The sequence below is a fragment of the Lottia gigantea genome (genome assembly GCF_000327385.1).
Source record: "Lottia gigantea unplaced genomic scaffold LOTGIsca_66, whole genome shotgun sequence".
Lineage (NCBI taxonomy): Eukaryota > Metazoa > Mollusca > Gastropoda > Lottiidae > Lottia > Lottia gigantea.
Genome location: NW_008710245.1, coordinates 202,060 through 217,813, shown reverse-complemented (window position 1 = coordinate 217,813; position 15,754 = coordinate 202,060). Strand labels below are relative to the sequence as shown.

Sequence of the window (15,754 nt, the reverse complement as noted above, 5' to 3'; positions counted from 1 at the left end):
CTACTGACATCTCAAAATCATCGAAATCAAAACAAGAGTGTGCCATAGTGCCATGTTTTCTCTAAATAAACAATAACATCATCAAAAAAATAAATAATAACATAAAAAATTGAAGAGTAGCTTCTTTAACAAAATACTAAACATAACTAGGAAATTGCAAAATATTGACTAGATATTAAAAGTCCAAAACCAAGGAAAAATTGTCTTAAAAATATATGAAAGTGGTAAAAATGTGTATACCATAAAGACATTATGAGTTTGTACATGATAATAGTGATCACATCATAACATGATCACAACATAACATGATCACAACATAATAAGTGATCATGTTAATTGCACATTAAGGTGGTAAATTACAAGTTTAGCCTTTTAAATCAGGTTTTTAAATTGCAAAATAAAACGACATTAACAAATAGATATAAATAAATTCTCTTTTTAATATTGTTTTTTGGCTCTTATATAATCTTCTTCAATGGAACAAAAATCCATTCAGGTTTTTAAAATATACAATCCAAAAGTAATATAATTTCAAAGAAACTTTTACAAAAGCATGCCTAGTATTTTCAAAGCATCACTTCACATGTCAAATTTTGTATGATAGTGAAAGTGCATGTGTTAAATTTAAATAATTTCCCACTGCATAATTGCCATATCACGTCCCCCAGCAGAAATCATTCTAGAATCATCATATAGAAAGTTGACAGACGTCACATGGCTACTATGTCCTTTATTAATATGGCTGGAAGACTGAAATAAAGAAAACATATTGGAAATATGAATCATAAGCATACCAAAATTCCTGTGTGACATGACCAGTTCGCAATATGGAAATGACCGTTGTAGTATAAATATCATTTAGAAGTATAACCAATTTCAGTGATATTCACAAAACCTGGAAAAAATTTTGGCACCATTGACAAATATAGCTTAATAAACAGCCTTTAATTGAAGAAAGTGCATAATCGCTATTGATAAGATAATGGAGTCTTAATATCATATATGACTTTGAAGAATATTTTTAACTAATATTTATGATATAATTTATAACCTACCCTTGGTGAACAACATGGATACTTATATAAATTTACTTTTCCAAAATCATCTCCTGATGCGATAACAGTATGATTTTTAGTTCTAGCACAACAATTTACATCAGTACCATCAGCTCCTTCTGGCCAAATACCTACAAATAATAATGGCAACTTAAACATCATACATTCTAGACACTGTGCTCAATGATTTTGACCAGATCTATGGGCCTGTTGTTGGAAAGTTCTTTATTTATGATTACTAAGATGGCTGATGAATGATTCACGTGCAGAATCCTTACAAGTTGGACATGATTTGTTATGAGCTGCATCAGTAAAGCTGGCTTTTTGGGCCTTCTTACTAGGCCTGTATTGCACCTTGTTGGATGTGACTGCTGATTCTTGAATCTTTGAAAGATTTTCAGACTTTCCTTTAAAGTGTTTCGCTGCTCAAAAACTAAGCTTTAACTAAGGGGCTGCTTGAGGATGCAAGAAAAATCTAAATATAAAAGTAATTTACCTGCCACATTAAAACCCAATGTACAAGATTGTGTAGCCCATTGAACATTTCTAACATTATCTGGTGAAGTTACTTGGCGACAATTTGTTGTCCCTGAAATTGGAATTCATACCTTTATATTTAACATGTCAGCAGAAGACTGTCAAAATAGTTAATTGAAAGTTTAGACTTCTGCTTCAACAACAGGTTTTATTTCGAAAATTCTTTATTCATGTAAATCTCAAGAAGCAACCTTTGATATGTGACCAGAAGACAAGGTTTTCACTTCAAGCTAACATATGTAAATATCATTAGTAAATAATTTGTTGATTTTTATTTATGAGAAGGTTCATGATTATTTCTATACAGGTTGTATGCTGATAAAATGGCTAAAACTTCAATGGTTAGGAGACAATACTTACAATATAGTACTTCATAATCTCCTGAATTACTGACTAAATATTGACCATCTTCTGACCAATCAACATGAGTTATAAAACTAGAGTGACCCTGAAATAAGATTCCAAAATATCACCGATAACCTAAAGATCATTGCTGGAATCAAGGCTCAGCTGGGCACAAAATCTATCAGATTAGACTATAATAGGTACTGCTTAATGATATACTTACAGAACATCTACCAGTTTTAGTATATTTAGTACCACCATCAGTAACTTGGTATAGATATATATAATTATCTCTTGATCCAACAGCTAGATATTTACCATCTGAAATATTCAAATATCATCCAGTATTAATAGTTAATTCAGAAAACTCATAACAAAAAGGGTAGAAAACCCCAAAAAATCTTATAATGAAAGCATGAAAAAACAAAATTGGAAACAATGTTACCAAGGTTCTAGAGAGTTTACATACCTGGTGAAAATTGCACACATTCTATTTGTTCATTACCATCAGTATGGGCTGTTATAACATCATGAGTATTTAAATCTATGACTAGCCATCGTGCATTATGTGTTCCTACTACAGCTATATTTCCATCAGGGTGGAAACAACAACAGTGGGCTGGGTCCTAGAAAATATAAAATCATTTGTCAAAAGTCAAAAACCTTTCTTATTTTCTGAATATGGTAAAATTTGTGAATATGTAAATCAGATTCATTTGTATATAAAAAAAAATCACATTTATAAAGGCCATGTAGGATTAATATAAGGCTTTAGAGTAAATGTTTTTCCAACCTAGACAAGACTATCAAGATTAACTTACTGTTATTTCTTTAGTCCAGATAACAGAATGTGACATACTGTCCCATAAATAAATATGTTTATCAGAACCACAAGACATAAACTGATGTTGTGATGGATGACAAGCCATACCCCATAATTCATCTATATGACCCTAAAAAAAAACCAATATTGACCACAATTAATAAATAAACATTATTAGCTTTGTGTACCAAGACATTTAATAAGAATGTCAAATTGACAGGCAAACACATTTGCAGAGTGATATTAGGTTTTCCAAAATGGAAGAACATTAGAAGAAATATAGAACTCTTCCCAATATAAATTATGTTAATTTTTGGTATTAACATTAGACCAACATGTTGAGGAAATTTAAATTTAAAAATGAAAAGACAAGGGAGTTTGGATCATAAAAGGGAGTGGAATGTATAGGAATCAATCCAGTCTAAATCTGAAAATAAAAGGAAGGTCCTTGATACTTTGCACCAGTTTTATCTTGGTTGATATTTAAGGATTTTTAACTTCCACTGCATAAGATTAGTTTATTGGTCCATGAGTGCCTAGATGGACCCAGTAGAAACAAGTTTGGAAAATCTTATTTATAACTCTTCAAAAACCATTGAATATATTTCGCATCTTATATTCCAGTTTGTGCTTAACTAACCCATAAGGGTTCTACAAATTCTCTATTGAGAATAATAACATGTGGGAGAAGGGGATTGTATTCTAAGTATACTTCAAAAGAATTCTAAGAAAAAATTGGTTCAAAATGGGTTAATGTGGAAAGTTGAAATAAAATTCCTCCATCCATTAAGATATTAGTACCTGATCATGAGGATTAATACAGTGACTCTAAATAAAATATATCACTTATTAGATGGCTTATAAAGAAAGAGTGGTCTGTAATTTTACAGAACACTACGAGTTAAACTTAAACTAAATCATAAAAGTTTAGGAGCCATGATTTATATGCATGTTTTACCGCACCAAAATGTCTACATGATAGCATTTGAGAAATTCATTTTTCAAATTTTCCTTATAAAAGTTTTAATTAAAATTAAGCACATTGAGCAAATCAAATAGCCTTTGTTTGTGCACCAGGCTTTGTATACAATAACTACAAGTGAGATATAACACATTTGACCAGACTTTGAGCATACTTACATGTACAACAGGATTAAAATTAAGATCTAATGTTCCTTGTAAAATAGAATTCCTGGTTGTACCAACTAATATTAAATTACCATGACCCTGACTAAGTGTACGTACTGGACCATAGGCTTCTGGAATCTGAAATATAAGTTATACGTAAGCGATTTATGAATTTTCCATTTCATTCCTGACAAATGATATTGGTAATAATCATTTTCATAAACTCATTTTATTGGTTAATGTAAATGTTTCAGATTTTTACAAGCTGTTTTTCACCTTTTCATGTTTAAAAACAAAACAAAATGATTAAAAGACAGACCTACCTCAGTTTCCAAACCTGTTCTTTTATAACTTTCATCAAACTGATAGACTTTTCTATCTTTACCACCTCCAGATAGGAGAGTTCCATCCTTCATAACACAGAGAGAAAACACACCTCCATCATGGGCTCCATTGATAGCTTGTGTTATTCGGTTTGTTCCTACAAAAGATAGTTAAAATAGCATTAAATATTCCTAAGAAGTCCAGAGCTTTATTTTATTTATAAAGGTACATACTGCATAATTCAGATATCTTAAAAGCTCAAAATTACGAACATTAACAAAAGCTTTATCCTGAACAATTATTGATCATACAGGATCTAGTACAGTCCTAGGAATTACAGATTTCATCTTTATCTTTATCCTTTGAAATACAAGGTCAAAAATAATTCAAAGATCTGGTTTTATATAATAAAATATCTATAACAAACTTACCACGACCCCAAACAAAAATATTTCCATTTGAATCTCCAGATAGGACATCACCATTTTCAGCAAACGCTAAACATAATACATATTTAGGTTTTTCTAATTTCTGTAAAATATCAACAATAGTAAGTCACAATATCAGTGTCATTCATACAATAAGCCAAAATTACAAAACAAAATGTCCAAGAATGCCTGCTTTTACTATCTCTCACTTATTTCTTCCTTTAACATTTCTCTAGGGCAGTTTTTCATCCATTTTGGTTGTGTCACTACACATTTCATGGCGTCACTTTATCAGCCCAATACTACAGAACATTATAATATAAAAAATTACTTTTTGCTGAATACAACAAGATAGTTGCTGAAGAAAATCTTTGAAACATTTGGTACAGTTTACTTACCTCATAGATACCCTGTTTTTTATTCAAAGTACCACTTTCTAATGTCCAGAATGAGATCTGACCTTTACCACACATCACAATCTGATTATTTTCATTAGGATTAAATTCTGTGACAAGCACAGGATCAGTTGAACTCTAAAAAAAAAATATCATTCAAGCACAGAATTCACATATTCATGGGACTAGTTTGCAGCCATAATTGGGTTCTTAGGACTTATTAATGATAATGTTAGATCAAAACGGATCAGTTTGGTCACCAGCACTTACTGGACTCTCAGAAGCAGTGGTTATGGCACGAGAATTTGTTCTTGTCTTGAGGATGTGAAACCCACTGCACCTTATCACCTTGCAGACAACAATCTAACACACCAACTGATTTATTCTGCTTCAAAACTGGATCAAATACTGACTACACATCAGCAAAAATATTTGTGATCTAGGATCAGAATTTTTTTTCAAAAAGCATACCTTAGTTTCAGTAATCTTATGTGGTTTATCTCTACTGACATCCCATACAGATATAACATGTTCATTGGCATCATCTACACATACCAACTGATGTCCTCCATCCTACAATATAAAAATTTAATACAATATCTCTGATGATTTGACACATTACAATAATACTTGTACGTCAAAGTCAAGATAATAGCTCATTATAGACCACTATAGGCACTACAGTATATATTCACCTTCATATGCCTAGAGGTTTGTATGACAAAATTTACTGAACAATCTAGCAACATTACAGTGACCTTTCCACTTGAATCTAGTCTACCATTTACACTGTGAGCAGAACCAGTCATCTTTGTATGACTTGTCAGAACCCAATAAAATTTGCAAGGTTAGATACACATTTACATAAGTAAATACCAAAGCATGCCCTACCACTCAAAATTTAAATGTGCTGAAAGGGGTATAAAATTTCATACTTACAAGTTTAGAAAAAGAGACACAGCAGACAGCTCTATCAAAATCACCTAAACCAACAACCATCAATGTATTTAAACTAACAGAATCCCAGATACGTACATGTGGCTACAAACATACAAAATTAAATTAAGAACCAATATAACTTCCAATCTAATTCGATATCTTTAGGGCAATCCCTTTTGACTTCATCAAAATCATGCCTCAAATTAAAGAACCAGGATAGGTAAATTGAAATTGAAATTATAAAAGATATATATATGGTTTTCATAAGAAAGTAATCAAGTATATATTTGGAAGCAATGCAGTGAAGGCTTTAAGTAATTTGGCAAAGTGCATAATCCAGGTTCTAATTACCCATCTCCATTCACTTACATTTTACAACTAAATATGGCCCATAGCTACCACATCTTATATGTTTTTAATAAATAATAAATACTCAATAATAAAGCAATACAGTTAAAACATATCAGGATGAGCATTATTCTTAACAGTGATACTGATAGCTAAAGCTGAATCAATTTATTAATAATCTAGGTTTGATGTTAGCAATGAATAGGAGGCATTTAAAAGCAAGCAGAAGCGCTAAATAAAATGACTAGAACCCATGAGATGCTTTTGTTTCAGTTATTATAGGAATACCATTTGAAATACTTTGAATTAAAAAAATCACCATAACCATACCAGACAACATTGATTAAACCCTTTGAAAGGTATGCATTTTAAAAGTAAATTCCAAAAACATTATTGTCTATTTCTATAGGTTCATAGTCAGATGTTTGGGTTCCACTCTATGCACAATAAAGGTTTAGCAATTAAAGCCACACAATGTAATATAATCAAGACATTAAATCAGACAAAATATTGACAAAAACTACATACTACAAAACATAAAGCCAGATTTATATTTCTGAAAATTAACTACATTATAAAATCATTGACATATTGGCTAATGCATCTCAACATCAGCTAGATATTCAATTTTCAATCCATGATTTTCACATTGTTTTTTAAAAATTGCATGTACGAATGATTTTTGAAGAGGGAATTGAAGCTCTATTGGTAGGTAAAGCAAACCTTTTCCATTGTTTTAATAATAATTTACAACAGATCTCACATTGTTAATTTTGTATGTGGCTAATTTTGGGTATGTTCAACTGATATATTTAAAAAATACAATGATAAAATATGTTCACTGTTAACATAGTGATCAATACATCAATTGTAGAGCGATACTGAAATATAATATTTCTATTAATAAAAATAAACAAATTTTAATAAATAGGACATTTCCTGGTTGGTAAATTTGATGAAAATCTGGCTTAATGCCTAACTACATTTAAACTACAACTAAACTACAACTAAACTACATACTAAAAAAATATCTACTCTAGTTAAAATAAATAGATATATCATAAAGTTAATGCTAGTGATTAGTCCAAGAATCACTGTGTTTAAACTATCTTACCATAGAGTCATTAATCTCAACTAAATCACTTGGTATACGTTTTCTCTACAATCAAGTTAGAAAGCAAAGCTAGGTAAATTATTAGTTCAAAAATAAGCAGGACTCTCTCTATATTAGGCATTCTGTTTCTAAAGAATTCATTTTTTGAGAAAAAGATACAATCCATTTCTGGACTTATATCTTATTTTCTAAGAAGGATATGTGATTATTTACCATAAAAAATTCAAATTATTAATTCGTCAAATTTTCAGTGATAACCTAAACAGTCAAGTTTTAAATTTCAGTAATGTATTGTCATTTTATTGTAAAAAAAACTTATCCTGGCTTTTATAGTATAAGAAATCAGGCAATTTTGCTGCTTAATACATGTCACTGGTTTGTCAAATTCTACAGATCAAACAAATAAAATAATACATATTGGGAACTATAGGGCTCTTTTACATGCAAATGAAATTGCAATAGTTAAATGATGCAAATCAAATTAAATCAAATCAATCAAGAAAAGCTAAAGCTAAGATTACAAATCAAAGGAACAAAAATATGGATTCTTTTAGACAAAATAACTAAATACTAAAGCTAGAAATCTCATGCAGTATTAAGGATGCACATTAGTGCTGAGATGAGATATGAAGTCTGACTCTTGCAATCCACTTGTCATTACTTAAGGCATCAGACACCATTTTGTTTAATAGGCTCCAACTGGAATAAAACCTTAGGCTGAAGGTATGTTAAAACTGTAGCTGTTAGTTTAGATTGATCTACTTACTTTGCCTTCTTTTTTATCATGTCCAGCAACTTGACCAGTGGCTATTTTCACCTTGTCTGGATGTATAGCTAAACTGAAATAATGAATTTAAAAAATATTTATCTCATCACATGATCAAAATGAAAAAGCTGAAACTGCCGTTTTCGCTAATTAACAATATTTTTGGGTAATTCCTTACAAGGTTTGTGTAACCATTTCTGTGTTTTGGGGTTTAGAAACAGTCTAATGAGAACAGGTTATTAAGTTTGATATTTCCTTTCAAAGCAGAACTTAACTCACCATTTGACATCATCAGTATGTCCTGTATAATGGCGTTGCATTCCCTCTTCCACATTATACAATACTACAGTAGCAGCTATAAAATAGATAATCTCTCCTGTAGGTAGATGATACAGATTAGATCTACAATCTCTACCACGATATCCATATCTTTATCATAGTTAAAGATAAAATCTCTATATTCCTTCATATTCATCTTCATATTGTCTAAATCTGATTCATAAAATTTTACAGAACCATAATATATGTTTATTCCAATGTCAAGCCCCTGAATGGCTCATTTAAGAATCAATGTGAAGTAATTGTGTAAATATAATCTGGGGAAGTCCCATGCAAAGTGATATGCCAAAGGAGAGCTGAAATACAAGCTCCTCTCCATCTAACGTGTTGTTCTTTACATATATGAATGCAAGCTTCTATGCCTTGTACACATAGTGTGAATCAAAATCCATTTGTAAAAGGATACACCCATTCTAATTGTAATTTTTCATTAGGAGCATCTCCAACTTTACTAACATCAAAATCTGTAACTTCTGATGGTGCATACAAGGCAATACCTCGACCTTTAATATATATCTTCAGATAACCTTCATCTAAAAGCAAAACAAAAGATATCACAACATTGGTGACAAGGAATAGAAACAATAATGGACTTCTGGGGTTGTTTATAATTCATCAGACAGGAAATGATTCTGCTCCTTCATTTCAATCATAACAACTAGTTCAATCAAGTACAGTTATCAAAATGAACTTCTAAAAAAAAAAAAAATTCCTGACAAATGAGGTAATAGTTTTCATGGGATTGGGTTTGTTAAATTATATTGAAGAAGAATATTTGACCAATTTTCTGCAAACTTTCTTTTAAATCATAAACATTCATGTGTTTTAAGATTTAGTGGCCAAAATAAGAAAAGGAAGTCTTTAATTTACAAAGTTTTTATGTTTTAGATATAACCTTAATGCTTTTTAATCATCTACAAATTTGTGTTGATGAAAGAGGTATAAAGAAGGAATTGGGAATCAAATGTTGAATGTATGTTGAAGACCTATCCTGGGTATAAGGACATGGTTGATAGATTGTGAGGTTGAAGTCTGAAAAGTGCAATTCATAGATTATAAAAGTTTGAATCAAGTCCCAAAACCAATGTCATTCTGCATACTTCTAACTTACCAAAAACTATGAAAGCAAATAAAAAAACAGAAAGAGCTTTTTAGTATTTTTGATATTCAAAAAACCGATTCAATTACTATGCATGTCCCAAATGTAAAATTCTGTTAACTATTGTTATATCTGAAGATATCTCCATATCTGTTCCTGATGTTATAGTATTAAATCTATAACACATTCACCCATCAAACCTTTTTCAACATAGCCTACTATTGCTCAAAATATTGACATACCTTGGTTCCAGTTGGGTTCTCTTGCACTGAAAATAAAGAACAAAGAATATTACAATGGTTCATTGAAATCAGATAACATCAAATCAAAAATCATTAAAAAATCATGCATGTTAGATCAATTACACAAATATGTAGATGTATTTTTAGCAGAAATTCAAAACCCAAAACCAATTCAGACAATAGCAACAGAAAAGAAAAAAAAAAGCATCAACAGAACCCCTCATATTCACTATGACAAGCTATAACCTAACTTTGTCTTATACCTTGACTGCAACAGCCACATTTCTTGTTTCATTGAAGATTGTAAATGCTTGGTTTGGTTGGATTGTCCGTTAACGAATACGGTTAGAGTCCTTGACAGAAAGTCTGTAAACAATAAGCCATAATGTTTCTGTTGCTATCAAATCAAATTGTTGCATTCTGTGATTAAAAGAAAGGTGACTATTGCAGTCAAGGTATAAGATGAAATTCTCAATAGTTTCACATTGAGAAGATGAGAAACCATAGGCTAACCCAATCTGAAAGCTTTGAAAGCAGGGTGATGATGAGACCTAAAAAGCAAAAAAAAAAACCACCCGAATTCCAATACAAATTATGAACACACAAAACAGACGTGAAAACCCAAAACCTTGATAGTTAGAAGGAACAAAATCATTTCTTTCATTCCAAAAAAGTTGATTGTAGAGAGGATTTCTTAAGTTTCTATGTGTATTGGGGAAACCATATATTTGCAACATTACAATATACCATACACAAATACACATAATTTTAGAAAACCTCTTTATGATCCCTTTAATGAAGAAATAATGAATGAACAGTTAATTTTGATATTAAAGGGTTAATAATATTTCAAAAATCAGAATCTATCCCTACAAATCTCAGATATTTTGAAAATGATTTTGTTCTGATGATGTTAATAAATACCCGCGTATATGGCCTGGTCTTGGTGATAAATTACTGTATGATTGACTACGTCTAAAATAAAATATAATTATCTTAATGCATGCATGATCTTCAAATTACTTGTTTTGATTATCGATTATCAAATTTCATAATCGATTATATGTCAAAGTTATTTTTTTTTTGTCCACTGTACCTGTTTACAAGTAGTAATCTCTTCCAAATAGTTTCCCTTTAACACATAAATTACCCACATTAAGCTTTGAAAACCAATCAAAGTAAGAATATACTTGTATGACACAAATATCAACCATGAAATTAAGAATTTTAGCATATTTTAATGTAGTATATACAGGGTTTTTAATTAATTCATTTGATTATTGATCAATGCCCAGCTCTAGCTACAATATATATCACAATAAAGCACAATCCTTTCAAGTGTAATGTCTTTTTAAAAGTGCATTTTTGCAGGTAACAAAATAACATAATTAGCAATTTATCATTCATGGGTCAACTGGTGTCACGTTTAAGTTCAAGAATGGGACTTCTACTTTTGATTTCTATGAGGTGTAGATGTTTGTCTGGTATGCCTTATATTTTTAAGTATACATGACCAGAAGTGAAGCATGTATCTATTCATTGATGTATTGTGTCAGTACTAGCTGGATAGACTTTTTACCAGCATTCATCAACAAGTTAAGTCTCATGGACGATGGAAATCTCATACAAATACTTGAAAATTGAAAAACCTCACTAAATTTGGGGTGAGTGAGATTAGAGATTCATTCAAAGGAATACAAAGGAGCTACAACAAGACAATCTGCTAAATATTACTATATTACTATAGAACAGTGCTGAATAAGTTTTTATTCACTATCATTTACATTTTCTATCAAAACTTGCTAAATTAATATCTATTTTTATTGATTTTTACTCTTTATCTATGTCAGTTTATAGCTAATGATATACTGAAATATTGTTAGTAGATTTTATCTAGCAATATTACTGTCATCTAACTTAATCAGCTATTTAATGTAAAGAATCAAATAATCCTTTCCATGGATTTTTTAGAAAACAATGGAGAATTTAGTAATGGTTCATGCTATAGTGTTTAAGCTTTGACAAACATGAAGGGTAAGAATTCCAATATCAAAGTTACAATTCACCCAAATAACATGCCATCCATGATAATAGTTTCTGTCAGCCCAGCAATTCAACTTTTATTCCATGAACTTATCAAATCAATGAATCAACACCATGCAATGTGCAACATAGAAATTCAAACCGTCAACAAACGTTCAAAGCCTGTATCCTATACAGCAGCTTTGTGAACCTTTCCTCAGCAAACATGTCTGTCATATCGGATTTAAATTTTATAAACAAATATTGTCCTTCACTTAATGACCCAAATATAAAACATAAGGTTATATGGAACTATCTAAATACTTTCTAATGACTCAAGCGTGACCCAGCCATAAAATACTTGATAAGGCTGACATTTGTCTAGAAATATCAAATTTACAACAGTTACTTCTGAATATTATTATAATAGTTCTCCATACAACATTCAAAGTGCCATCTCAGAGAGAAAAGATGCCAGTTTTCGATAAAACAGATAAGGTTTTACTGCATCATAATACACATTAATCAGGAAAAGCCCCCTCAATGTTGAAGATTTCTTCAATAATTTGCTGTTATCAACATTGTCTTTAATTTGAATGACCTATTTCTGCCATAAATTTACAGATTGCAGATATTAGGCCTTTTTGGAATGGTGATGAAAAGTAGCTGATACTTGGGCTACTACTGTCTACTGTGTCTCCCTAGTAAAAGGAAGTTAATTAAAGATTTATTTTGCTGCTTATCCAAGTCCAAACTTTGCCGTCTTTTTCATTCAATACTGCATTGTGGCACAAATTATGCAAAAAAAAAAAAAAATGCATGTACTGGTATATGTAAAGTTAGTATGACATACTAAGGAAGCAGGAAATATAAATATCTTTCAAAAATTTTAGCCTCATACAAGTTTTAAGTTTTCTATTTTGAAACATGATCTGTTATTTTAAAACAAAGGAAGTTAACTTTATAAGCTCTAAACTTTAGTTATCATAAAAACACGTTTTTTTTAAAGTAAAATATACCTTTTAGACATGCTGAAGACAATAAAATCCAACCAACAGACAAAAATCACTAAAAGATACAGGAAATCGGCTGACTTGACTTGAAAAACTTTCTATTCACTCACTGACTCATATTCATAGTAGATACAACTTGGAGAAGGGGAGGAGCTAAACTATAATTGACATATTTATCAAGGTCACATTAACTCAAGTTTGTAGTGTAACTGAATGAATATCACATGAATATATTCAGTTAGATAATATAGCTTGACAACTGTTTTAATATTATTCACAGATATCATCACATTCATTTTCTTGAATTTGCCTCACATCCTGAATGATTATCTGGTAAACACCAATCAAGTATAAAACCATAGAGTTAAGTTCATAAATGAATCTATCCAAATGTAAATGGTTCATGAAGCCATCATTTAAGGGGACAAGTGTTCCATTTTGAGGGATTGATTTTAGTCTTCTATACATGTAAATAGTCTTCAAAAGTAGTAATTTAGACAGGATGCACTTTGATTAATATTGATTTAAAAGCAATTAATTCCTAACCCTGAATAGCTCAGACCACCTCATTGGATTTTAAATTCAAACTAACTGAAAACAGTTCATAGCTATCATTTTATTCAATTAACTAAGACCAACTTATTAAAGAATAGAACAACCAACCTAAGTTCTAGTCTTCAACACTTTTCACATATAAAATGAGCAATAATAAAGGTCACAAGATTAAAATTTCTTTAAAATGGGATTCCAAATCATTTTATTCTCAGCTCTTTATAGATGGTATTAGTACATTAAAACCCACGAGGGCTATGGACACATTTTGATAACCCAAGGTGTAAATACGTTAGTATTCATATCAAAATATAAACCATGGATAACTTGGTATAAATACCCTCAGGATAGTAAATATGATAAAATATATAATATATCATTTTGATACTGGTATATAAGGTAATAATATATCTGAATCATGTATCATTCGTTATATTCATATTTAATTGGGCTACATTCTATAACTTACCAAATCTTACACCCTCTGTTCTGAATATGGGACCTATGTTTAAATATTATTCATGAAATAGGCTAGGAGATACAGCAGATATAGTCACTTTGTATTTTTAAATTCTCAATAGATTCCTGTTTACACATCAACATTACAAGGGAAGTAACTATAACATGACTATAATACAATCCATGTTGCTTGCAAAGAATGTAAATGATATGAAAAATAAACAATGAAAATTTCATTGAATAATAAGTAAAAATTGTTAAAACTACTCTATGAAAGAATATATCTTATAAGTTATAAGGCAAGACATAAATATTGTTAATCTTTCTTATAGAGAATTAAAATAAAAAATATAAATACATCTTTACTGTCCACAAGTCTGTTGTATACAGACCTGGTGTTTCTGCTACCCAGATAGATTCCATGCACTCTCAGTACCTTCATTGGTTTCAAAAAATGACAATGGAACATGTCTGTTCAAACTATCCAGCGAGTTTCTTGTGTCTTAAAATAATGAAAATCAATCTTACCTGTGAGAGGTTAATGAACTATTCAAATCAGCTGAATTATTTAACGAACCCCATTTTCGTAAATGGTTTGATTTCTGATGAGCTCGTGGTGAGGAACTGGCAGATGAACTCCGATGTGGTACAACGTTAACATTTTCTAAAGGATTTAAATGTGATTTTCTGTCTGTGGAGGAAGGATATGATTTACGATTGACTTTATATGGTTTAGGTTTAGAAGGTAAAATATTATTCTGTGAGGCTGGAATATAAAATGATTGTTTTAAATCTGAAATGTTTCAATAATTTTTCAAATTGATAGAGCAGTGCCAGTTATCAGGTTATATTCTGATTCAAAGTTATAGATCTGAACAATCTAGTAGTGTCTTTAATTCAAAGTGAAATGGTGACTGAAGACAGGCAATGTCATGCAGTGTGCAACTTTTCCAGGACAGCATCATTAACCTACTCTTTCCAGCTGTAAAAAGATCTTAAACAAACACAACCTGCACACAGGGTATTGGTTTATTGTGTCATCAAAACCTAAATCACCTGATGACCAACTTCAAATCCGGTAATGGTCTACTTTCAATGGCAGTGATCAGGTGCTATTTTAGTTCTTTTGTTGGTATTTCCAGAGGTAAAATCTATAACTTACATTCTAGGTTGCCTAATCGTCTAATAACATCAGATAAAGCTGTTTTTAAACAGATTATTTCATCTTCTTGTTTTCTAACTTTAGTTTCTAAATAAGCTACTCTGTCTATTAATTCTTCTTGTTCTTGACTTAACAATCCATCTGTAATAAATAAAATATAAAAACATGTGTTTAATTGGTTCATAGAGATCATGACTACAACCAGATTTAAATTCATGACAAGATGTTTTTGTTCTCAATTGACCCAGTTCATCATACATGACAACATTTGATGGTATTGAGTCAAGATTACACAGAACACGATATAGGGAAGAATTCTGTCAGATCGTGGATCAAGTGTAGTAACCCAAAACATGAAATGAACCATCCAGATCATTGTCACAATGTCAAGCTATTACTAACTTTGTACCTAGCCACCTTTCTTATATCATGGAAGTTTGGAAATAAAGGGATTTGATTGGATTGTACGAAAGCAAATGCAGCCAATCAGAGGGCTCAACAGACAGTCTGTGAACAACTTCATGTTGAGGGCTCTGATTTTAAGTATTCACTGATCTATAATCAAATCAAATCAAATCGCAGCATTCCGTAATACAAGAATAGTGGTTATTGCAGCCAAGGTATCTAATAGCTTGACATTGTGAAGATGAATCCAGATGTGCTT

General features: G+C 30.7%; 2 protein-coding genes across 2 annotated transcripts; both read right to left on the bottom strand.

Moving 5' to 3' along the window:
* Positions 1 to 624: 624 nt before the first annotated feature.
* On the bottom strand, positions 625 to 9,087 carry LOTGIDRAFT_129615 (hypothetical protein; the record flags this gene model as incomplete). Its single annotated transcript, XM_009064860.1, has 16 exons — positions 625 to 750; positions 1,056 to 1,186; positions 1,552 to 1,644; positions 1,944 to 2,040; positions 2,161 to 2,258; positions 2,407 to 2,563; positions 2,759 to 2,890; positions 3,901 to 4,026; positions 4,212 to 4,369; positions 4,644 to 4,743; positions 5,039 to 5,173; positions 5,507 to 5,608; positions 5,975 to 6,076; positions 8,203 to 8,275; positions 8,482 to 8,631; positions 8,948 to 9,087. Coding segments are annotated over 16 exons (1,920 nt in total), but the record flags the coding sequence as incomplete, so codon positions are not given.
* Positions 8,948 to 14,581, bottom strand: LOTGIDRAFT_195260 (hypothetical protein; the record flags this gene model as incomplete). Its single annotated transcript, XM_009064859.1, has 3 exons — positions 8,948 to 9,074; positions 9,883 to 9,908; positions 14,457 to 14,581. Coding segments are annotated over 3 exons (276 nt in total), but the record flags the coding sequence as incomplete, so codon positions are not given.
* Positions 14,582 to 15,754: the final 1,173 nt, after the last annotated feature.